We start from the raw sequence: 23,228 nt of genomic DNA on the forward strand, positions 1-23,228 counted from the left end.
ATGTTCCTCCCTCTCCCTGAGGGACGTACACCTCCCTCCTGGCCAGGCACATCCTGGAGCTGCCCTTCCCACGCGCTGCCCTCCCAGTAACTAACGAATGGAAATCTTGGCTGCCGCCGCCTGCGTGCCAGGCCCTGTGTTGGTGCTGGGTACTCCAGGTTAAAGGCGTGGTCCTTGAGTTTGAGGAGCTGAGAGTGTGATCGGGGAAGACGGATGACCAGTCAGTGTCTATGATGTCACGTAGTGAGTGCTGTGGTGAAGGGACACTGTGGTAGCCACTCCCAGGAGAATTCCACTGTGCTCCTCGCCTGCAGGAAGCCTCCTTAGAGGAGCAACCTCGAGGCTCAGATAGGGGAAACGAGGCAAAGAGCGTGGCTGGGCCTGGGCGAGGCCTGCAGAGGTGGGTGGTGAGGCTGTGACCTTCCTGCAGCAGTGGTTCCCAGCCCTGGTGACGGGGTGGGATCACCTGGGAGCTGTTAGGACAGTAACTGACCCTGACCCCATGCCAGGCTGATTAGCCAGATTCCCAGAGGCGGGAGAATTCGGGAGAGATGGGGTGGCACGTGGAATGGGTATGTTTAGGTTTAGGGATGCGTCCAGGTTTGTGGTCTGGGCAGCAGGGTCGGTGGTGGAGAGCCGTCCACGGTGCAGGCCACAGGAGCCGACCAGCATTGCTGGAAGGCGGAGGGCACCAGGTGGGCCGGGCCTGGCGGGCACCGGTGCTGGGGAGAGTCGGACACTTGCACACACTCGTCCGTGAGAAGACCTCTACTGGTCTGTGGCGAAATGAGAAAAAGTAAGAATGGCGTGAGTGGTGAGCTTTCCACGAAGCTAATGACTGCATTGAATTTGCAGGTGGAAGGGCCTTTGTGTTTTTGCCCTTGTTAATGATTTTTGTTTTAACTTGTGAGCGGAGTGTTTATCCTATTTCTGCTTCGTGGACCTTGCTGCTGTTTTCTTTGTGACCTGATACGTGATGGGTATTTGTGGATGTCCCCTGTGCACCTGAGATGGCGTGTTCTCGTGCTCTCGGGGTAGGGTCAGGCAGGTGTCTGTCTGTGGGTGTATCTGTTGATGATGATGTCTGTCTTCCGTGTCTGCGCTTGCTTTTCCTCTCCTTTGTCTCTGTACCGAGAGTGCTGTGTTAGTCTGCGACTACCAGCGAATGTCTGTCTCCTTGCGTCTCCTGTAGCTTTGGTTTATGAATGTGATTAGATATTCATAGCTGTCATCTCTTCATTGAGATTTGTAGTTTTTAGCATTATGAAGTGCCCTTTTTTGTCACATTTGAGGCTTTTTGGCTTGAATTCTATGCCCTCACTCAGCAGTGCAGCCCCTGCTTTCTGCAGGTTTCCACTGGCCTGTTACTCCCTTCTCCCTCACGTGCCTCTGCTGGGCTTTCCAGGCAGCCCTGAGCTGGAGGGTGCTGGACTGCGGAAGCCCCAGGCCAGTACCACTGTCTTGGCCTTTAAGTTATTTGGTCTTTCTGCTTAGAGGACCTCAGGATCGTGTTTTACTCTTTGAAGTCTGACGGTGACCAGGAGGGGCTTGGAGCTGATGGCTGTGGCCAGTCTTCCCAGACACCAGATACCTGACCAGCGACAGTTAGAGGTTGCATCTGCGGCATAGATGGAATCTCAGAACGTGTGGGCAGAAAAACGTTCTTACTAGCGTAGGGGTCGGCCGTCAGCAGTAGGCAGGTGGTGTCTGAACACCCTCACTTTTGGATCAGCTCTGTTCTAAATATCGTGCTTTGAAAATATGCAACAGCCAACTAGGCAGACCTTGTAAGTCAGTGTGTCGTGTCCTTTCTGAAATTTATACGGTTCATTTATCAATTGCCAGGGAGAGTGATCTTTCTTTGTTGGCATTTCTCACTGATTGGAAAGTGACTGTCTCTGCGGAAACGTGTACGGGTGTTAGTTTTGTTTGTGTGGAAGGCCCTTTTTATGAATTTCTGGAAGTGTTTCTTGTGTCCTGGTTTTATACGTTGTTGGATTGTTATGTTCTCCTTTTTTGGGGTCTCCGGTTATTGGCTGCCTCCATTTTGACTCCCTTCTCTCAGACAGCTCTCTCTCTGCCTTAGTGTCCCCTCTGGTGCTTTCCCACACTGTCTGCACGTTTTTTGTTTGTTTGTTTGTTTTTGAGGAAGATCAGCCCTGAGCTAACATCTGCTGCCAATCCTCCTCTTTTTGCTGAGGAAGCCTGGCCCTGAGCTAACACCCATGCCCATCTTCCTCTACTTTATACGCGGGATGCCTGCCACAGCATGGCTTGCCAAGTGGTACCATGTCCGCACCTGGGATCCCAACCGGAGAACCCCGGTGAACCCCAGGCCACCGAAGCGGAACGTGCGCACCCAACTGCTGCGCCACCTGGCCAGCCCCAAGTCCCCACGTTTTTATTTGACCCCTTCTCCCTTGGGCACCTTGTGATTCAGTCTTCGTTTCTGAGGTGATTCTGTGTTTTTCTTCCATCTCTTTTTCAATTAACTTTCTCTTTTTTCGGTGTTTTTTACTTTTAGTTTTAAAATTTCTGATTCAGGGTAGTTTCTTATGTCCCCAGACGCTAGTTTGAGGATCTTTGATTCAGGTCGCAGTTTTGTGTTGCTCTTTTCTTCTGCTCTGTGCTTGTTTTCTGGGGGCTCATTGCCACCAGACAGGGTGTTTTGATTCTTGTTTACCGTTTTCTACGTGAAACACCTTTGCATGGGTTTCGGCTGCTTTGCTTGGTCTCAGAGAGTTGGGCTGTGCGCATTTTGAATCCGGGCGCCCCCTCGGTCGGCACGGTCACGCTCACTTGCTTTGATGGACGGCTTTCCCCGTGGAGGAGGGGGTCGGACAGCCTTCTGTGTTTTTTCCAGGACCCTAAGTATCCCCTTCTCTGGCTGCCACCACCCTGTCTCCGAAGGAGCCTGCCTGCCTGCCTTTGCCTTTGCCCGAGCGTCACTGCCCTTGGGGACCGCCTCCCCAGCCATGTTCAGTACCGGGTCTGGCTTCCGCGTCTCTTGGGGATTCCAGATGACCCTGGGCTGCCTCTGTTCCCCTGTCTCTACCTCCCTCGGCGTTTTCTGGACGCCCCTGCCCTCCCCCGGGGCTCGGGTGGGAGCGTTTACAGTAGCTTGCTGGGATCTGGCTCTGTTTCCTACTTTGGGTGATTTGAAGTTTGAGCTTTCTCTGCTTTGGGCTGTGCTGAGAGTGGGTTCTTTTTTTTTTTTTTTTTCTCTTTCCTATATCTTTTTTTTTTTTTATTGAGTTATTGATAGGTTACAATCTTGTGAAATTTCAGTTGTACATTAATGTTTGTCAGTCATGTTGTAGGTGCACCACTTCACCCTTTGTGCCCGCCCCCCACCCCACCTTTCCCCTGGTATCCACTAAACTGTTCTTAGTCCATAATTTTAAATTCCTCATATGAGTGGAGTCATACACAGATTATCTTTCTCTCGCTGGCTTATTTCACTTAACATAATTCTGAGAGTGGGTTCTTTGTGGCTGCCTTCGCTCCTGTTCTCACAGGCTTCTGGGTGACTTGGGGGCCATCTAGCCTTCAGCAGCTGCCATCACCGGTGGCTACTCAGAAGTTTTTGGTTTGCTCTGAGCTTATGTCCTTGCTAGTTTTGGGGCTTAAAATGTCCCTTCTTCTGATGAATGGTGGTGATAGTAGATGATGGCAGTTGATTTTTCATTTCTTAACTTTGCAGAATAAAACTTCGGTGACCCCATGTTGGTCTCCCAAATACTTGGGCGTTATTCTCCTCGATGAGGTCCAGATCTGGGCAGTGCTGCCGTAAATGGTAGCATAGACTGGGTGAGCTGCTGAGACAGGGTGCCGTCAGGTGTCTGCAGGGGCGGACAGGCCGTGCATGGACGGCATCGTCCAGGTGGCCTCACGTGGCGAGAAGGGCACCAGGAAGCAGCAGCACCACTTCGCGCCTGGCGGATGAGTCTGCCGCATCTGGAGTGTGCGAGGAGGAGCAGGAGAGCGCACCTGGGCGCAGAGGGAGGCTTGTTCCAGGAGGGAGTGGACACGCCGTCCAGAGCTGTAGTGCTCCAGTAAAAAGACTAAATGTCCACTGGGTTTGTGTCCCTGAGGTCGTCAGTGACTCTGAGGAGGACGGTTTCAGAGGAGTGAGAGCCACATTCAGTGGGTTGCACGTGGAAACCAGGAGCAGAGGCTCGATACAGGGTGTTGTTTCCAGAATCTTCGTTTCGTGAACAGCTGCGGTGTGCGGGCGCTGTGCTGAGTGCTTTCCGCAGCTTGGCTTGGCCGCCCTGTGGGCAGGCGAGTGTTAGCAGCCGAGACCCGGGCTGGCCCCAGGTCCCAGTTGGTAGACGGGGTGGGGATTTGAGTGCAGACCTGCCTGCCCCTGAAGCCCACACCCGTGACAGTTGCTGTCCCGCTGAGCAGATGCAGAGGTGGGGGTTTGTCCCTGCTTGCCCCTTCCCCCCCCCCCGCCTTTCCACCAAATGAGAGGCTCATACATGTGACAGCTGGTCGGGAAGGAGTGGGGACCGTGCAGGACTGAGGCGGGTGAGCTGGAGAGGTGGGGGGTGGCTCCAGGAGGACGGGGCACTTCTGTCACTGAGACTGGGAGGCAGACAGGTGCATTTCTCGGGCCTCTTATTCTCTGTGAAGTGAGGGGTGGGGTCACCTGCTGAGAGGAGTGGGAAGGAGTCAGGAGGGCCTGAGGCAGCTGTTGGAGGGGAGGAGGCCCGTGCACATCAGCGCAATGTGGAGAGACCGCCCGGCCCTGCTGGGGCTCCCGCCGAGATGCCAGTTGAGTGTGTCAGCATGCGGTTGTGCTGTGGAACTTCCCAGCACCCAGCTGAGCTGCTGATGGAAGGGCGGGGGCTGGGGTGCCGGTACTGCTCTGCCCTGTCCTGCCGTCATTCTCTTGAAGGCTGTGACCTTCTTTCCAGGTTGGATCGTCAGACACAGGCTACTACTCTGGTCCATCAAATTTTTGGAGGCTATCTCAGATCGCGTGGTAAGTGGAGATGTTTTCTCTACCCTTTCTTGTCAAGGATCAGAGCATTAACTGGGAGATGCTGACAATTTGTGCCCAGGCTGGGGCTCTTTCCTAGCGAGCAGCCCTGGGCAAGCCCTGGCGGCCTCAAGCCTGGTCTCCAAAGCACCCTTGCCCAGGCACACTGTCCCGGGAGGAAGTTTGGAGCAAAGCGTCAAGAACATGTGGATGAGGGCAGTGTCATCTTTCCGCTGACCCCCTTAGTTCCTCACATGTGGCTGCTGCCCTTCAGCTGGGAGCAAGTGCCTGCCAGGCTGTCGGTCAGCAGGGAAGGCGGCCATTGCTGGGCGGCGTTGGTTTGACATCCATCTCCTGTGGGCTCTGCTGTCAGTGAGCTCTCGGGCTCTCAAGGGGCTGGTGAGCCGAGAGGGGCCTCCTGGTTCCAGGGCTTGGAAACCCGGGCCGGTGCGCTGGGGCCCGGCTCCCTCCCAGCACCTCTTCCTTCTGTTGCAGTGAAGTGCTCAGTGTGCAAGAGCGTCTCGGACACCTACGACCCCTACTTGGACGTGGCGCTGGAGATCCGGGTACAGACCAGGGTTGCGTTTGCAATAGGACAGGGAGAGCAGAGGGCAGAAAACCCCAAACAACAAAGACCAACATGGGCATGTTATCCAGTTAGATCAGGAGAAGAATGCTTAGAATCCTGCTGCCTTAAAGTAGAAACAAATGTTTTTGCATATTTCTTTCTAACCTTTTTCCCATGCATGTTCCCTTTGTTTTAAAAAAAGGTAGAATGCAGTTTGTGTCCTGAGGCAGGTAGAGTGACGACCCCGTAGACGCAGGGCTTGAAAGGGGAGGCCTGTGGCAGCCAGGGGCAGCTCTTGCAAGTGCTCAGCCTTCTGGGAGCAGAGCCGCCCGTGCCCTTGGGAGGGCAGCTTTCATTCGTTACCGCTCTCTGTCGCTGCCGCCTCAGCGAGGTCCTTTCTGCCTGAGGTTTAGAGCAGATGCAGCTGCAGCTTTGATGCACGTGGCTGGCTCCCTTGGTAAGGCTCCGTGGCTGCGAGTCCTTACCGCAGAGCAGGGGTTACAGCCTGGCTCCCCGTTCCTTCCGCGGCTCCTCCTGAGTCCTGGAAGGTGGCAGCTAGCTGGCCAGTTTTTATGCAAGTAAAATTTTGTGATTTGCTGCCTCAGCCTTAATAGACCTTATCCTTGGCATTTCTCAGGTCAGCGTTTTTCTGCTGCTGCTGATTCTGTCTCCCGTTTTTGTCCTCCTCAGCAAGCTGCAAATATCGTGCGTGCTCTGGAGCTGTTTGTGAAGCCAGATGTCCTGAGTGGAGAGAACGCCTATATGTGTGCTAAGTAAGTCCTTTTGCTCGTGGCAGAGAGGTCAGGCCGTCCAGAAAGAGGTGAACGAAGTCAGCAGTCAGCTAACCTGGCCCTGCTGCTGTTCCCACCCCCCCCTCCTGCAGAGGGGGCCCCAGTCACATTTCTTGAGTGGCATATATATATATCTTGAAACCAAAACCTCCCAACAAGACCAACGAAGTGATAGCTGACGTCCACATAGCACACACTGTGCCCGTTGCTGTCCTGAGTGTCTCACGTGTGTTGCCTGTGAAGTGGGCGCTGTTATCCGCCCCCCGCCATCTCACAGGATGAGGAAGTGGAGGCACGGAGAGGTGAGAGGCCTGCCTGGACACGCATCTGCTCCACAGGCCGTGCTCTGACCACTTGGCTGTCCTGCCTCGTAGATGAGCCGTGTTCCATGGCTTCTGTCTTTTACTTTAATTGTCTTGGGCGTTCCTCCGTTTCAGCAGATGAAATCAGACCTCGTTGTTAGAAGGGTCGCCCAGGCGCACTATCTGGGTGTCTTACTTTATGTTAGGTCACTTTGAAGCTGTAGTCACTGAAGAATGGTTTTCTTTCTTGTGCTGATGAGGTTTATCATTCTGTGCCACAGCACTGCGTTTCCCCCTCTGCGAGTCCCGTCTCCCTGCTCCCTGGAGCTGCCTGTCCACCTTGCCTGTCGTCTCCCCTTCACGTCCTTGTCTCCGGCTTTGCTTGCCCTGATTTCTCGCCTGCCGGGTTATGACTGGCCGCATCTGCTCTGATTGGGTCTTTCCTGTGTTTTCCCAAAGTGACTTTTCGTGGATCTTATCTAGTCTCCCACTTGGCAAAGGGCTCCACTTGCGCTTTAGAACCTCCGGCTTCTCTCTAGGCCCCATTTCCCCGTGTTGGCCGTCCTGTAGTAAAGTTGCGCTGGTTTGATTTTTAGGGCTGTGAAAGGCCCACCTCCCATCTAGGAAGACCTCACTGTTGTAGAACAGTTGTTAGGGTTGTCGCCCTGTGTGAGGACGGAACCCCAGGGCCCAAGCTGAGCCCTCCCTCCTTCCTCGTAGATGCAAGAAGAAGGTTCCGGCCAGCAAGCGCTTCACCATCCACAGGACGTCCAGCGTGCTGACGCTTTCCCTCAAGCGCTTCGCCAACTTCAGCGGGGGGAAGATCACCAAGGTGAGCCCGCGGCCCCCGGCCTGCTCGGTCAGCCGCTCCTTCAGCATGAGACGCCAGGTTCCCCCGGAGCCCGCGAATTCAGCTCTCTGCAACACAGGCCCAGGATGCTGCAGGCTTTTTGCAAACTCCCTAAATGATTGTTTTGCACAATCAAGTTCAGGAACCACTGTCTTAGGGATTTTTTTATCCCACGCTCTGCCTCTGTGGGAGGTCTCCCTGATAGGGAAGGTCAAGGTTTCCTTAAGAACAAGCATAGTGAACACTGGGCCTTGTAGCTCTCATCCATCATAGCCTGTTTTGTGTCTGAAACAGGTGCAGTTGTATGCTGTGGCTTTTTGTGGAATATAGAGTGAAAATCTTTTTGCACAATGGCATTTTAATGGAAGATGTCCTGTTTCATAAAAGTCTGGAGTTCTGTCCTCAGTTGTTGGAGCCTAGTTGTGTGTTTGGGGCCAGGCAGGTGTCTGAGTGTCAGTGTCTTTACCGGCAGTGATAGTGGGCTTGCTCATCTCCTCGTTTCCCAAAGTGGTGGTGTGCAGAATGTTGATATTGTGCTTTGAAAGAAAGTGTTCCATGCCCAGCTGAGTTTGGGAAATGCCTATCTGAAGTTAAATAGTTCTTTTTAGTTGCAGGCCTTCTCAGAGCCTTTATTAAGCTATGCTGCATTTTGAATCTCCAAGAGGGAGAATTTATTCTGAAGCATTTTCTAAACTTAATTGTCTGGGGAATCATTCATTCCTCCATTTTTCTAATACTTATTATGTATTTACATTGAACGGTGCCTTGCAAGGCACTGGCAAATCAGTGGGAAATAAAATGGTGAATGAGATAGTTGTGGTTTTGCCCTGAGAAGCCCATGTCTCACCTATTAGCATCTCCTGGAACTAGTTTTCCATTGAAATGCTGTTTGAGAAACATTGGTCTGTTTGATTGGGGGGGCCCATATCTAGCAAGTTTGTATTGGGGCTCATGAGCCTATTGTGCTTTTGAGATTTTGAGTTTATCCATAGAAGGGAAAAGATATGTAGGTAAATATCACGGACATGATATTGATCTAAAGTAGCCAGACACGAAAAACTACATAGTGTATGATTCTAGTCGTATGAAGTTCAAGAACAAGCAAAACCGATCAATCTCGACAGAAATCAGAACAGTGGATATTGGAGATGGGGCTCTTCGAGGGATACAAGGGGATTTTCTGTGTTGATGTCCCTACCTCGATAGGAATATGGGTTACAATCACTATACACTTGTCGGAACTCGTAGAATGTGCACCTAAGAGCTATGCATTTTGCGCTGTAAGTTATACAGCATTAAAGAAGAAATGGCGTGTGTATAGGCGGAAATGCAGGTATGCCTCCTACTATTCAAAGATAACTTTTGAAATAAATAATTTTGGCATGGCCTTTGTTCTGACCCAGCCCGTTAAAAGTTTAACTTAGTGTAGCAGTGGGCAGGGAGTCAGCATCTCTCTCCTGGAGGCCTGGCACCGGCACTGTCTCCCTGTCCCCCTGCCGTGTTCTGTGCAGTGGCCGGGAGGAGAGCGAGTTGTTTTTCTCACTTCACACTTGGGGCCCAAGCAGCGAGAGCCCTGATTCGGGTGCGCGGCCAAGATGGCAGCTGACCGTAAATCGCCGGATGGGACAACACAGTAGAGTTTCTCGGGCTGGTTGGAACCTCTTCTTGGCTCCTCATCGTTGACTCAAGAAGGTTCCTGCCGGGTGTTGCTGCAGGCCAAGATGCCCCGAAGTGTTAAAGACCATCTGACCGAGCATTTGCGTAGTCGTCCGTGGAGAGGGCGAATTGACCCGTACTCTCGATGAGGAATTGTAATTGCCTTTTGCTTGGCTTTTCCAACAGGATGTAGGCTATCCGGAATTCCTGAACATCCGCCCATACATGTCCCAGAGTAGTGGCGAGCCTGTCGTGTACGGGCTGTATGCCGTCCTGGTCCACTCGGGCTACAGCTGCCACGCTGGGCACTATTACTGCTATGTGAAGGTCAGTGGCTGCTGCGCGCGGGTTTCTTGCGTAAGGTGGCGATGCATGTGCCACCGCCTGGGGCATGTTCGTGGCACCTGTCTGTACAAGTCCACACGTGGCCTCTGCAGCACATTTGTGCTACGGAAACAGCGGCAGTGTTGGCACATGTGCTCAGGTCTTATTCTCACTTCAGTGTGAGGAGTGCAAAGATGTCTTTAAAACCCATCCCACTAGGATCTCTAGTCCGGGACTTGGGGCGAGACCCTGGCGGGGGCTGCCCCCAGAGCCCTCTGCTTAGAGCCCTGGAGAAGTCTCGGGAAGGCCGGATGCTGGTGGGAGGTGCTCTGCAGATCAGACCTGCTGAAATAGCCTTGGCAAGGGAAAGCTTGCGTCTGTTGCGTCACCAGGAAGGAAAGGGGACTCAGAGCACACTTTGGGGCCACATTCAGAGTTAGACAAATTTTAGACATTTTCATATGAAACCATTGCTAGTTAATTAGCAGTTGGATATACATGGTAATGAACAGCAGATATTTTTATCCCCTTTTTCAAAAGTGAGGACCGTGGAATGCTTGTTGATTGTTTTGTTTTGTTTTCCACCACGGCCCATGCTGCTTCAGGCAAGCAATGGACAGTGGTACCAGATGAACGATTCCTTGGTCCATTCCAGCAACATCAAGGTGGTTCTGAACCAGCAGGCCTACGTGCTCTTCTACCTGCGGTAACTGACTCCGCCCTCCCCCAGTGAACCCGTTCCCTGTCCTCCTGCACTCATGGGTCCCCCTCACCTTTACCCGTGTGAAAGTAACTGGGACTCTGTGGAGGGGAAACTGTTCAGCAGCTCTCGTCCCACCGGTGCTGTGTGGCAGGGCGTCCACTGGGAAGGACCCTTTAGATCACATCTGCCTGGCTGTTGCGTCAAAGCCAGAGCCCCGGGGAGGTCAGAGCAGGATTCATCTGCCCACATCAAGGTGACTGGGAATGTAAATGGGAAAGGTACCTGTTATTTTATATTATCGCCCCAGTCAGATGTCTTGTGTCTGGGTGTCGGCCAGGCAACACCTTTCCTCTGCGGGCAAAGTGGTCCTGGGGACAGGGAGGCAGGCTGACAGGCGCTGCAGCAGAGCACCTGTGGAAGCTTCCACTCCTCGGGGCTGGTTGTCACCGGCCTGGAGGCTGGAGGACGTGGAGGCGGGGGGTGTCTCTGCTGCTTTATATGTATTCTCCCAAATTTGGATGGAGTGTTTGTAGGTCCCTTTAGCTTGCTGATAAGTTGAGAATCTGATCTTGGAGGAACTCTGGCTGTGACGTGCTCTCTGCTTCTGTTGAGTGGGTGTGCGAGGCCACGTGCCGGCTTCACGTTGCTTGAAAGGCACAGTGAGAGTTCAGCGCAGCGTGTTAGGGCCGTCAAGGGTCGCTCTGGCTGTTTGCTAACTTTTTTCTTTTTAACGGAATTTAACTTGACTTTAATTTATTCTGACTCACGCTCGCACTCAGTTTCTGTAAGGCCTTTGTAGCTTTAGTAAGACACTCCAACAACTTGTTTTTTCCGTTGGACAGAATTCCAGGCTTTAAGAAGAGTCCTGAGGGCTCCATCTCCAGGACAGTCTCCTCCCTTCCCAGTCGCCCTGGTGCAGTTCCAGACCACGTCAGGAAGAACGTCGGCAACGGGACCGTTTCCTCCCCGCTGACTGGAAAGGTACTTGTTTGAGAGGATCAGCGTTTGCACGGCAGACCTTCATGCCTGTGCCTCTCGGGGTTCGAGGAGCCCCAGAGCTCTTCGTGCCGGGGAACTCGGCCCAATGGAAGGAGAGTCTGCACAGGTTGTCCCGTTTCATTCCATGTTCTCTCTTAAGTTGGTCATCAGCTGACATTGGGTGAGGAGCAAGAGGGGACAGTGATGAGCAAACGTGACTCAGCCGATCCAGACCGTAGCTCACGGCGTGCGCCTGTCTCAGCCCACCTGCCGTGCAGAAGCACGGGGACAGGCTCACCGAGCGAATTCTGGACCTTCAGCATTTGGGAAAAAATATTTTTTATCCTCACATTTTAATAGTGAAAATGTGAGTAGTTTGGACTAGTTTTAATTTCCTGATTTTGATAAGTGTACTGTGGTTATGTTAAGAGAATGTCCTTACTCTTAGGAAATACACACAGATGTATTTAGGGATAAAAGGGCATCATGTCTAAAATTTACTCAAATGATTAGAAAAAGAAATATAATAGAGAACAATAAAACTAATGTGGTAAGATTAGGAAATACTCTTGAAATTATTTTTTGTGTATTTGAAATTTTCTGCCAGAAAAAGTTAAGAACTCGGTTTCACTGGCAAAGAAATGAGCAATTTCCTTATTACAACACAGTTTATAATTCAAAAATAACTCTGGGGCTGGCCCGGTGGCGCAGCGGTCAAGTTTGCACGTTCCACTTTGGTGGCCCAGGGTTCACCGGTTTGGATCCTGGGTGCGGACATGGCACCACTCGGCAAGCCGTGCTGTGGTAGGCGTCCCACATATAAAAAGTAGAGGAAGATGGGCACAGATGTTAGCTCAGGGCCAGTCTTCCTCAGCAAAAAGAGGAGGATTGGCAGCAGATGTTAGCTCAGGGCTACTCTTCCTCAAAAATACAAAACAAAACAAAACAAACTCTGCCCTTTCTGTTGACTGTGCCTGTGACGCTTTTCCTTCAGTCTGAAGATCAAATGTAAACACAGGCTGCGGGGCCTTCAGTCAGTTCAGCACATCTGTGTTTCCCTCCCAACATTTGAGAAAATAGAAGCCGAATTAGAGACGGCGTAATGGACCTGGCAATGAAAAGTCGAGACCTAATGGCAAGGTGATTGCCGCTGTGTCCCAGACCAGGAGAGTTGGGCCTCAGGTGCTGCTCCGAGGAATGCTGTGGCAGCTGGTGCCTGGGGTGAGCCTGGGTGCAGAGAGGACCCCTGGTCGTCCACCCACAAGGCCACCTCACTTATCATGCATGTTTTAATTTAAAAAATAACTTTACAGATGCACTGCAATTGCACGAAAGTCATTTTACTTTAACGTTGCGTAAGCTCCATATACTTAACCTTCCACAAATGAGAAGGTTTTGCAGTATAATGGGAAGATGTATTCCCCTTAGAAAGAATTGTCAGTAAAGAATACATATTTTAGGGGCCAGCCCTGTGGCACAGCAGTTAAGTGCACACGTTCCACTACAGCAGCCTGGGGTTCGCCAGTTCGGATCCCGGGTGCAGACATGACACCGCTTGGTAAGCCATGCTGTGGCAGGCATCCCACATATAAAGTAGAGGAAGACGGGCATGGATGTTAGCTCAGGGCCAGTCTTCCTCAGCAAAAAGAGGAGGATTGGCAGCAGATGTTAGCTCAGGGCTAATCTTCCTCAAAAAAGAAAAAAAAGAAAACATATTTTAAAATGTAGGAACAAAAGAGAAAAAACTCGAAAATAGAAGTGAATTCTTTATAATAAGCCTCTGGAAGAGGGAAGACTTTGTAAGCTTAGAATTGAGAGATAAAATATAGAAAAACAAACTATAAATTGGCTAAACTAAATCTTGAGTTTTTGACATAAAATATTACAAATAAACTTCTAAAATATTTTCAACAAAAAGTTATTTGTAACGTAAAAAGACTCATTCAGATGACTTAAAATCAGTCTGTTGCATGTGCAAAGGATATGAATGTTAAAGTGATGAGAGCCAAAAATAGTGTCAAGTGAGCAAATATTTTGCAAAAGAAGTACGTGTTTCTGATAAGAGCATAAATGCAGTTTGGCTGTATGCATCAGAATTCATGAAAATATTCATAGCCTCATTAATTCCATTTCTAAGGAATTACCATGAGGTCTAAGTACAGAAAAAGATTCAGTCTTTTGATTGTTCATTCAACAAATACTATTTCAGCACTGACTCTGCGAGACTGAGCCAGTTGGACAGGCTGTAATCATAAACCAGACAGTTACAGGCCCAGCCTTGGGAGCTTTATGGTCAAGCAGAGGAGGGCCAACCTTAAGTATTTAAATACCGAGTGAATGATTTAGGCCCAATTGTATTGAGTGCTATGAGGGGGATGGATGGGGTAGTTGGTACTGCATTGTTAATTTCCATGACAGTTGCAGACGATCTAGGTTATGCAAACTCTCCATTCAATGCAGTGGTTGCTGGTCAAACATTAAAGACCTTTATTAAGAGTGTAACTTTGAAAATGCTTCAGGTGATAGTGTTAAGGGGAAGCTGGGGCGCAGCTGTGCAGCCAAACCGTTCAGAAGGAAAGGCCAGGACCAGCCCGGTGGTGCAGCCGTTAAGTGCGCATGTTCTGCTTCTCGGCGGCCCGGGGTCTGCTGGTTCGGATCCCGGGTGTGGACATAGCACCGCTTGGCACGCCGTGCTGTAGTTGGCATCCCAGGTATAAAGTAGAGGAAGATGGGCATGGATGTTAGCTCAGGGCCAGTCTTCCTCAGCAAAAGGAGGAGGATTGACAGCCGTTAGCTCAGGGCTAATCTTCCTCAAAAAAAAAAGAAGGAAAGGCCAGAGGGAGAAAACACCAGTCTCATAAGCAGTGGTTATGTTTAAGTGAGGGAACTTTTGTAAACGTTTTTCCTTTATACTTTTTTGTTTTTCTTGAATCTTTCTGAAAATGTACTGCTTTCATAGTAAAGATTATCATAAAGATACACACCCGTATGTGCACAGCTCACAAAATACTAAAATTATTCAGAGAAGTAACTGTCTTCCTCGTGTGTCCGCATAAATAATGTGTCGAGCTGCTGGTCAGAGGCCCAGCCCGCTGCACGGCGTGCTTCCCCTGCGGGAGAGTCGGCAGGGTCTGACCGTCCTCTTCTTCGCTCCCCTTTAGAGACTAGACCCTGCGGCGATGAAGAAGCTGCAGAGCGTGGAGGAGCTAGGTGTGCCCGTTTCCAGGAATGGCTCCGTGTCGGGCCCAAAGTCTCAGAATGGATACACCCCTCCAAAGCCACCCTCGGGGTCCCCTTCCCCCAGACTCTCCAAAACACCCACACACCTGCCCACCATTCTGGATGAGCCTGGAAAGAAGGCCAAGAAGTCGGCTCCCCTGCAGCACTTCTCCCCATCACCCAGAACTTCTCAGGGCTTCCACGGTACCAGCGACTCCAGCGGCGGCAGGTCTGAGAGCCACAGGCAGGCCACCTGGGATGGCAGGAGCGCCGTCCTCCCTACCTCACCCAAGCTCCCGGCCGGAGTGACTGCCAACGGGCATGGGCCCAAGGGGGGCGACGAGAGCCCCGACCCGGAGAGGAGGGATTCCAGCAGCTCCAGCCCAGAGCACTCTGCCAGCAGCGGCCCCGCCAAGACCCCCCAGACCCCCAGGAGCGCAGCTGCCCACTTCTGTGATTCTCAGGGAACAAACTCTTCTGCCGCTGGCCCCTCGAAGGTGCTGCTCGACGGAGAAGGCGCAAAGGTGGTGAAGCCCAAGTCCCCCGTCCTGAACAGCACCGCCAGCGAGCCCGCAAGCACCATGTCTCCTCCACCAGCCAAAAAACTGGCCCTTTCTGCCAAGAAGGTGGGTGTGTGGGAGTCGTGTCGCACGGGCAGAGAGCAGGTTCGGTTGCAGTGCGGGAGGAGCAGGACCGTGCAGGGCATCTGGCCTCCCCTGGCGCAGAGGGACACAGTTGCTGTCAGGGCCATACCGAGGGCTGTCCTGGGGTGGAGGCGGGCATCGTGCAGGAACTCTGATCGTCGGATGATGTTGCGTGTGGCAGGTGGAGGTTTGGGGCGACAGGGCAGTTCTCCGTTTCTGTCTGGGGATAAAATACCCTGAAGGAGCCGCAAGAGGATGGGCGGGTGGTGGGCCCGGCAGGCGGCTCTGGGCATGGCCAGTGGTACCTCCGTGTGTAGCAAAGCTCAGTGATGTAACTGTCGTGCTGAGATTTTTGTTTGAATTTCTTTCCTTTTTTCCTTTTTGTTTCTAACCAAAAATACTTCTGGTTCTTCTTCTACCATCCCCCACCCCCCCCTTTTTTTCTCTTTCTGTCCCCTCATCCTCTGGGCTCTTTCATTTTTATTTTTTACTTTTTTATTTTCATTTTCCCTCTTCACTCACGGCAACCTTTTTTAGACCACCAAGTTTTTATTTATGTCAATAACTGCAGGCCAGCACCCTGCGGAGGGCAACCGGCAATGACCTCCATCCACCTGCCCTCTCACCATCCTCCGACCTCACCTACCCCAGGAAAACCACTCACCCCGTCGTCGCCTCCACCTGGCCTGTCGGTACAATCAGGTAAGCTGTGGGCGCAGCCCCTCTGGGCAGGCCGGTTAGTGCCCGTGGCTGGCGGAGAGTGGAAGGTTATCAGCCTGGCGGGATGGACGGTGGTGTGAGGCTGGACAGGTCCAGGGCACTGGCCAGCACCGCGTTCTTCCTGTTTTCTCGCTTCCACCTGGTCAAGGAGCTTCGGCTGGCCAGAGGCAGGTTGGTCTCTGCAGTCCTAGTGCTTTTGCTTCTGTCCTCATCTTCTGTGTGCCATATCCATGCGGTGACTCAGGAGTGCTGAGAACTGCTCTGTCCTGTGGCCCCTCCCCAGCCCAAAAGACTCACAGTTGATTAGAAAGATGGGAGCTCCAGACAGACCCGAGTGAGCTGAGAGTCCCGTGATGTCGAGGGTTGTCCTCTTGCTGCCAGTAGCATCTTGCATCTCCCAACGACACTCCCCTTGGACTTATCTACGAGTTGAGACCCTCTGTCTCCTCAGCCCCCTGGAGCCTCCCCGAGTAGGCTCCTTGGGCTGTCCACTTTGCACTGCCTTCTGGAGTTCCACGCTGGCCTCTAGGGCTCCACGCTGGCTTCTAGGGCTCTGTGCTGGCTTCTGGGGCTCCGTGCTGGCTTCTGGAGCTCTGTGCCGGCTTGTAGGGCTCCACGCTGGCTTCTGAAACTCCACGCTGGCTTCTGGAGCTCCACACTGGCTTCTACAGGTCCGTGCTGGCTTCTGGAGCTCTATGCTGGCTTCTAGGGCTCCGCGCTGGCTTCAGGGCTCCGTGCTGGCTTCTAGGGCTCCATGCTGGCTTCTGAAACTCCACGCTGGCTTCTGGAGCTCCACACTGGCTTCTGGGGCTCCGTGCTGGCTTCTGGAGCTCTGTGCCAGCTTGTAGGGCTCCACGCTGGCTTCTGGAACTCTGTGCTGGCTTCTGGGGCTCCGTGCTGGCTTCTAGGGCTCCATGCTGGCTTCAGGAACTCCGCGCTGGCTTCTGGGGCCCCACACTGGTTTCTGGGGCTCCGCACTGGCTTCTGGGGCTCCGTGCTGGCTTCTGGAGCAGGGAGGTGTGGTTCTGTGCGTTCCAAGAGCTCCTTCAGGGCTTTTCCGGCTCCTGGGTTGACACCCTTTTGGAGGTTTGGGTTCTCCCCTCTCCGTCCCTCACACATAGGCTGCTCACATCCCGTAGTGAGCTGAGAGGCAGAAAGCTGAGGATTGTTAATACCTGGCTGGCTGATGGCTGGTGGGGCTGTCTGGCCTTTGGCAGCCGCGGAGGGAGGGGGGAGGAAGGACGATGGGGCGAGGCTGTGAGGTGCTTTGGGTGGGTTTGGTGTTTGCTGTGGGTGCTGATGTGCCCACCCCACCCTCACCTCCATCCCAGCTGCCAGCGGGTGGGCGCTGTCTGACCACACGCTCCCTTTGCCACACCCTGCAGCCTCTTCCTCTTTCTCTCACAGCACTGTGCCTGGCACAGTATTTTTGTACGTTCAGTCCTTAGACATTTAAGGTATTTATTGGGTGTTTTTTCTTCGTTTCTTTGACGTGGAACCTTTTTTTTTAATTCCAGACAGCAGAGTAATGTGACGTGGTAGTACAGTTTGCACGGCCATCGTAGTTTGTTCTGGTTTAAGTGATGACGATGACAGTTCTGTTTAATTCAGTAACCCTTTGAGCTAAGCATTATCGTCTCTCATTTACAAGTTAGGAAATTGTGACTCAGAGTGGGAAGTCAGCTTTTCCAAGGCCACACAGTTAGCAAGAGGTCGATTAAGAAGTCTGACCTGACACAGCTCTAGGCCTCGTCCTTGTTCACCTTGCTGTGTTATCCATAAGCCAGCTGTCAAATCTGTGTCCCTGATTTTCCTGGCCCCCCAAATTTAGTGGAAGATGTATAGACCTGTCCTCACCTTTTTTAAAAGGCTGACTTCCTGTACTTGGACTCCTCAAGACTTGTGGAGGTTGGAGATTTATTGCTTAGTGAGGTTTTCTTCTCCTAACACATTTGTATTGAAAATTGAAAACACTAGAATTTACAAACATACTTTGAATCGCTTGGTGATGACACACCTAAGAGGTATATAACAATTCTTATTAACTTTGATGTAAAGTAGATTTGGATTCTGTCGTTAGCTTGTCTTTTCTAACTTTACGTATATGCGAGAATCATGGAGGAAGAACCGTTTAAAACCCTGACCTGAAAGAGAGAGGGGCTGAGGGTGAGCAGCAGGGGAGAGCTCTGCCCGCGTCTCGGAACAGCCTGTCCTCACTGCCCTGCTGTCCTTCCAGGGCCATTTCACCTGCTCCCAGATCATCCAGCCATCCGAAGCCCCCCCCCGGCCCCCGCCGCGCATCAGTGTCCAGTAGCCCCCAGCCTCTCCGGACGTCAGACCCACCGAGCTGCTCCCCAACCTCTGCTCCCCTGCCTCAGGTCAACGGGAGCTTCCGGTCCCCTCCACACCAGCTGCCGGAGGCCAGCGAGGCCCCACACAGCCTCTGTAAGAAGAGGAAAAAGAACCCCGTGGGAGAGACCCAGGGGCCGGGCTCAGTGACACGGGAAGCAGCAGCGGCCCCTCCGGGGAAGAGGAGGAGGAAGAAGAGGAAGCGCACGGAGGACGGGGACGCCTGCTCCCCGCAGGAGGGCAAGACGCAGCGGCAGCACGGGGGCCCTGGGCACAGGCAGGAGGGCCGGGCAGAGCGGCCAGGGCACAGACTGGAGGAAGGAGGCCAGCAGCAGCTGAACGGCCAGCACCTGGTGAACGGCTGGCGAGTGAGCTTCGTGACAGACGGCCACCGTGTGAGCACCCGGAAGAGGAGGAAGAAGGGGGCGGAGGGCCAAGGTAGCGAAGACCACCTCCACCAGGACCCACCTTGGCACAGGTAAGAGCAAACACAGGCCATTCCAGGCGAGTCACCTGGAAATGCAGTGCGCTGACTGGACTTGTAGAGTGTGACCGTGTTGTGAAGTGTCTCAGTGGGATGGCAAGTGGATGGCAGCCTTCCAGACCTGGCCAGCACCGTATGTGCAGGGTGGTCTTGTGACGCCAGGCTGCCCAGGTCTGTGGTCCCATCGTCCAGTTGTAGGACTTGCTTCAGTTATGATTGAGAGTGCAGTTTTGGGGCCGGCCGTGGCCGAGTGGTTAAGTTCACGTGCTCCACTTCAGCGGCCCAGGGTTTCACCGGTTCGGATTCTGGGCACAGACCTGCCTCATCAGGCCATGCTGAGGTGGCATCCCACATAGCAGAACTAGAAAGACCTACAAGTGGAGTATACACCTATGTACTGAGAGGCTTTGGGGAAAAGAAGGAAAAAAAGAAAGATTGGCAACAAACGTTAGCTCAGGGCCAATCTTTAGGGGGAAAAGAGTGCAGCTGTATACTTTTCTCTGAAACGTCCCTCGTGCTTGTCTGTGGGGACAGTGAGTGGGCTTTGTCCTCCTTCAGGCTCGGGTGCTCTCGTGGTGGCTCTTCTGCAGAGTTGAGGCGCATGCCAGCTGAAGTTGAAGTTCCTGGGGTGTCTGGACCTCAGCGTGTTTGGAGCTAACTGTTGACTCTGACTTCCCAGGAGCTGCTCCCCATCGGACATTGTCGAGCCAGAGACCCCGGCAGCATCTCCCAGGAAGAAGAAGAGGAAGAACAGGAAGCAGGAGTCACGGCAGGAAGTGGAAGAGAACGAGCACCCCACAGGCCCCGGGGTCGAGAGGCTGGGGGGCTCTGCTGTCCTTGGGAGCGGGCCCTCGCCCGCTGTGAACGGCCTGCGTCCCGGGGACCGCACAGGTGTGCCCCACGAGGAGAGGGTGGGGCCCCTGGGGGCCGGGCCTGCGTGCATCCTGAAGCAGGCGCGGCCCAGCGGGCAGGGCCCAGGCGAAGCCCTGCTCCCTCCGCCTGCAGCCTGACCCCTCGGGCAAGCCGTCTGCCCGCTGGGTCGCAGCTTCCTCACCTGACAGCATTCAGCCAACACTGCCCATGGGGACAGAGAGTGGGCACGTAAACTCCACACACCTGTGAGCGCAGTGTTTCCTGATTGGAGGCCGTTCTGCCTCAGCCTTCCTGTTGGATGGCTGCTGGCCTCCCAGCTGGGAGTTTTTCTGTAACCCTTGAACTTGTAGAGTTGGGTTCAGAAGCTAACCTCCCTCTGCCTCTTTTTGTGGTTGGGCCTTTCTGGACATCATGTGGCCTCTTGCTGTTGGGGTTCTGGGTGCTCTTGCTGTCCCCTGGCCTTACCTGCCTGTGGCTGAGGCCCCGCCCCCCAGGTGACTCCCCTTGTTCTCTTTTTTTTCCTCCTTCAGGGCTGGCTGGGCTCAGCTGGGCTCTTCTGATAGAATCTGTCTGTTAAACAGAGCGGGGAGAGGCCCCTCGGGAAGGGGCCCACTGGGGGGCAGATCCTGTGAGGACTGCTCTGCAGTCTGGGGATCCGGTTATGTTGGTGCTTTCAGGGTCAAACAGGCCCCTGGGGATGGACTAGTTTTTATCAAACTCCTGCGAAACGAACTCATGAATAAACGTGGAATTTTATTATGTTGCAAAACACTGCTGCTGGGCAGTGAAGAATAGGTACATCAGGGGGCCAGGGTGTAGTTGTAGAAAAGGCCGCACAGAAGTGGCGGCAGAGCAGCGTGGTGGCAGTTGTCAGACCACGGGGTCACTTCATTAGACGCCGACCATGTAGGAGATGCTGCCCGGCCGCAGGGCTTGCCACCTGGTGCCGGAGTGGTAGGTGTGCTGTGGACCCCAGACCCCTGTTGGTTTGCTCTCAGTCTTGAACCTCAGAAGAGTTGCTAAACGGGGAAGGGCATTTGCAGCTAAGAGGCTGGAGAGCATTGTGGGTGGCTCCGCCTGCCCACTGGGCCGAGACGGTGCTGAGGAATGTCAGAAGAAGAGGCTGGAGAGGGCAGCAGGAGTAGGCCGTGGGGGCAGGCCGCGGGCACTGTGGCGCCGTCGCGCTCGGGGCACTGAGCCTGAAGGTCACAAGGTCTTTGATGGATTGGAGGCCAGGAGAGGCGCGGCCAGGCTTGTGTTTAGGGGACTGAGTCTGTTCCGGCAGTGGTAGTGGACGGTTGGTGGGGACCAGGTGAGGGGTGGTCAGTGCTATCATAGTCCAGATGGTCCTGGTGGCCGGGCTCTTCCAGGACAGGGCTGGGAGACTGCGGAGCTTTCCCTCGGGGCTGCGGTGGTGGTGGCACTTGGTCATTCCCACCAGTTCACGCCGTCCCTCGTTCCTGGCTGGCTCCCCCTGGGTGAGGAGCCCATCCTTGCCTTCCCGTCAGACCAAGGACTCCCTGCTGATGATGGATTTTTGTTCTGGGTTCGGGATTTGGGTTGGGTTTTCATCTTTTTCAAGAGTTGATTTGGGCAGTAGCCTCTTCCGTTGAGTAGTAATCATCGTTAACTGCCTTGTCAGAGGCAGGAAGGAAAAGCCTGTTTTCGTATATTCTTTAAAGCATTTATCTTTAGTAAGTTCTGCAATTCCGTTATAAATAAAAGGTGTGTGATCGTTTCCTCAATGTCTTACTTTAAATGTATATAAATGTTTCTCTGATTGCAGGGCTGGGACAGGCTCCTCTTGTGTCCTGGAATAGAGAGAGAGAATCCGATGTGGTCCAGGAATTGCTCAAATATTCATCTGATAAAGCTTACGGGAGAAAAGGTACTGGCTTTGAGACTGGACTTCTGTCTTCCTCCGATTGGCTTATGTTGGGGGTGGGAGGTCTGCTGCGAATCCTGGTGTGCTGTAAGCCTGGCGCCCGGGCGTCGCTTGCCTGTGAAGCTGGGAAGAGGAGCGTGAACACCTCTTGTAGTCCTCTCTGACCCCCACAGCCCTTGCACAAAGGCCAAGAACTGCTCCCTGGGGTCTGGGAGGAGGGGGAGAGCAGATCGGGCCTCTGTGGGCAGGGCGGGCTGGGGAGAGCGTTAGGATCCCTGGGCTGGGGAAGGGAGCAGACTGAAAACCCCTCAAGCATTGTGCTCTAAGTTATTTTTCTAATTCAGACTTGGAGAAAGAGCATGAGATCTTTGTTTCTCAGATGCGGGCATGAGCTTAAAAAGAACGAAACTCAGTGGGTTGGTGATACAGAGAGTTAACAACACGTGCTCTTAGGTGACAGAATCGTCAGCTGTCTTGTCCACTGGAGACCACTCTGTCCCTCCCGTTCTCCTTCTCTGCACATTCATTCTCACCAAAAGGTGGCGCTCAAAAATTTCGAATAGGGCCGGCCTCATGGCCGAGTGGTTGAGTTCGCACACTCCACTTTGGTGGCCTGGGGTTTCGCTGGTTCGGATCCTGGGTGCGGACATGGCACCACTCATCAGGCCATGCTGAGGCGGCATCCCACATGCCACAACTAGAAGGACCCACAACTAAAAATATACAACTGCGTACGGGGGGGCTTTGGGGAAAAAAAGGAAAAATAAAATCTTTTGAAAAAATTTTGAATAATTAAGAACAGGCTAGTCTAGTTTGTGAACTTCATTCTGGAAGTAAATCTCCAGGACAGCTGGGGACACACAAAGGTGTGAGCACCTGTGTTTCTGTTTTGTAGTTCTGCAATGGGACGGCGGGGTGTCAGCCGTAAGCCAGGATGCCATCGAAGACAGCAGGCTGGCCCGTGCTGCCACAGTCATTGATGACTGGGACGAAGAGTTCGATCGGGGGAAGGTATGGTGTCTCGTGGCAGCTGGTGTGACGAGCACTTGGGCGTCGCTCAGCTGAGGGCCGGGGCAGGGGTAGCTGGAACTTTCTGGGCAGTTTGAAGTGGCAGCAGCATTGTAAAGTGGTCGAGGACGAGACTGGAGCCAGACTGCCCGGGTCCACGTGCCGGCTTGGCCTCTAAATGTGCATGGACATGGGCCAGGCACTTGTCCCCCAGAGCTTCCGCTCCCCGTCAGTGAGGCAGGGCGGCAGGACTGCTCCCCGGCGGTGTGGAGTGCGGGTCTGTCGGTTTCTGTAGCGTGGTGAGAGTCGTGCCTGCAGGCACTGAGTGCTCAGCGAGGGCCCAGGACCAGGGAGCACCCTTTTTGGGAATTGTGACACCTGTGATTCTTGATATAGGAAAAGAAAGTGAAAAAATTAAAGAGAGAGAAGAAAAGAAACTTCAACGCCTTCCAGAGACTTCAGAGTAGACGGAACTTTTGGTCTGTGACTCATCCAGCTAAGGCTGCCAGCCTCAGCTATCGCCGCTGAATTTGCTGCTGTCGAGAAAGGTCAGTGTGTGTGAGTGTGTGGAGCATGATGTGTGTGTATCTGGTATGTGTGTGGTGTGGAGTATGGTGTATGTCTGGTGTATGGCGTGGACTTGGGGGTGTTGTGTGGGGGGTGTGAATGGCTGGCGTGTGTGTGTGTGGTGTGGACTATGGTGTGTGTGTGTGTGTGTGTGTGTGTCTGGTGTGGTCTGGAGTGGGGGTGTGTGTGTGTGGTGTGGAGTGGGAGTGAGTGTGAATGGCTAGCGTGTGGCGGCGTGAGTGGTGTGTGAAATGTGGAGTACACGCACACACCAGTCACTTGCAGAGACCGTGCTGTTTCCGAGCTCTGTCTCATGTCAC

The 23,228-nt window shown here is 53.2% G+C and overlaps 1 protein-coding gene across 8 annotated transcripts in view; it reads left to right on the plus strand.

Annotated features, from left to right (window-relative positions):
* Positions 1 to 23,228, plus strand: part of USP36 (ubiquitin specific peptidase 36) — a 40,755-nt gene that overhangs the window by 15,220 nt on the left and 2,307 nt on the right. For all 8 annotated transcript variants that reach the window (XM_070559804.1, XM_070559803.1, XM_070559807.1 and 5 more), the window contains 14 exons: positions 4,923 to 4,990; positions 5,483 to 5,553; positions 6,246 to 6,328; positions 7,369 to 7,480; positions 9,341 to 9,481; positions 10,084 to 10,184; positions 11,024 to 11,162; positions 14,321 to 15,004; positions 15,594 to 15,724; positions 17,979 to 18,569; positions 19,255 to 19,466; positions 21,235 to 21,336; positions 22,229 to 22,344; positions 22,738 to 22,889. In XM_070559804.1, coding sequence (XP_070415905.1) covers positions 4,923 to 4,990; positions 5,483 to 5,553; positions 6,246 to 6,328; positions 7,369 to 7,480; positions 9,341 to 9,481; positions 10,084 to 10,184; positions 11,024 to 11,162; positions 14,321 to 15,004; positions 15,594 to 15,724; positions 17,979 to 18,569; positions 19,255 to 19,466; positions 21,235 to 21,336; positions 22,229 to 22,344; positions 22,738 to 22,869 — 2,683 coding nt within the window. In that variant the 3' untranslated portion in view covers positions 22,870 to 22,889. The remainder of the gene's footprint in view (positions 1 to 4,922; positions 4,991 to 5,482; positions 5,554 to 6,245; positions 6,329 to 7,368; positions 7,481 to 9,340; positions 9,482 to 10,083; positions 10,185 to 11,023; positions 11,163 to 14,320; positions 15,005 to 15,593; positions 15,725 to 17,978; positions 18,570 to 19,254; positions 19,467 to 21,234; positions 21,337 to 22,228; positions 22,345 to 22,737; positions 22,890 to 23,228) is intronic.

The sequence above is a fragment of the Equus przewalskii genome, chromosome 10, assembly GCF_037783145.1.
Source record: "Equus przewalskii isolate Varuska chromosome 10, EquPr2, whole genome shotgun sequence".
Lineage (NCBI taxonomy): Eukaryota > Metazoa > Chordata > Mammalia > Perissodactyla > Equidae > Equus > Equus przewalskii.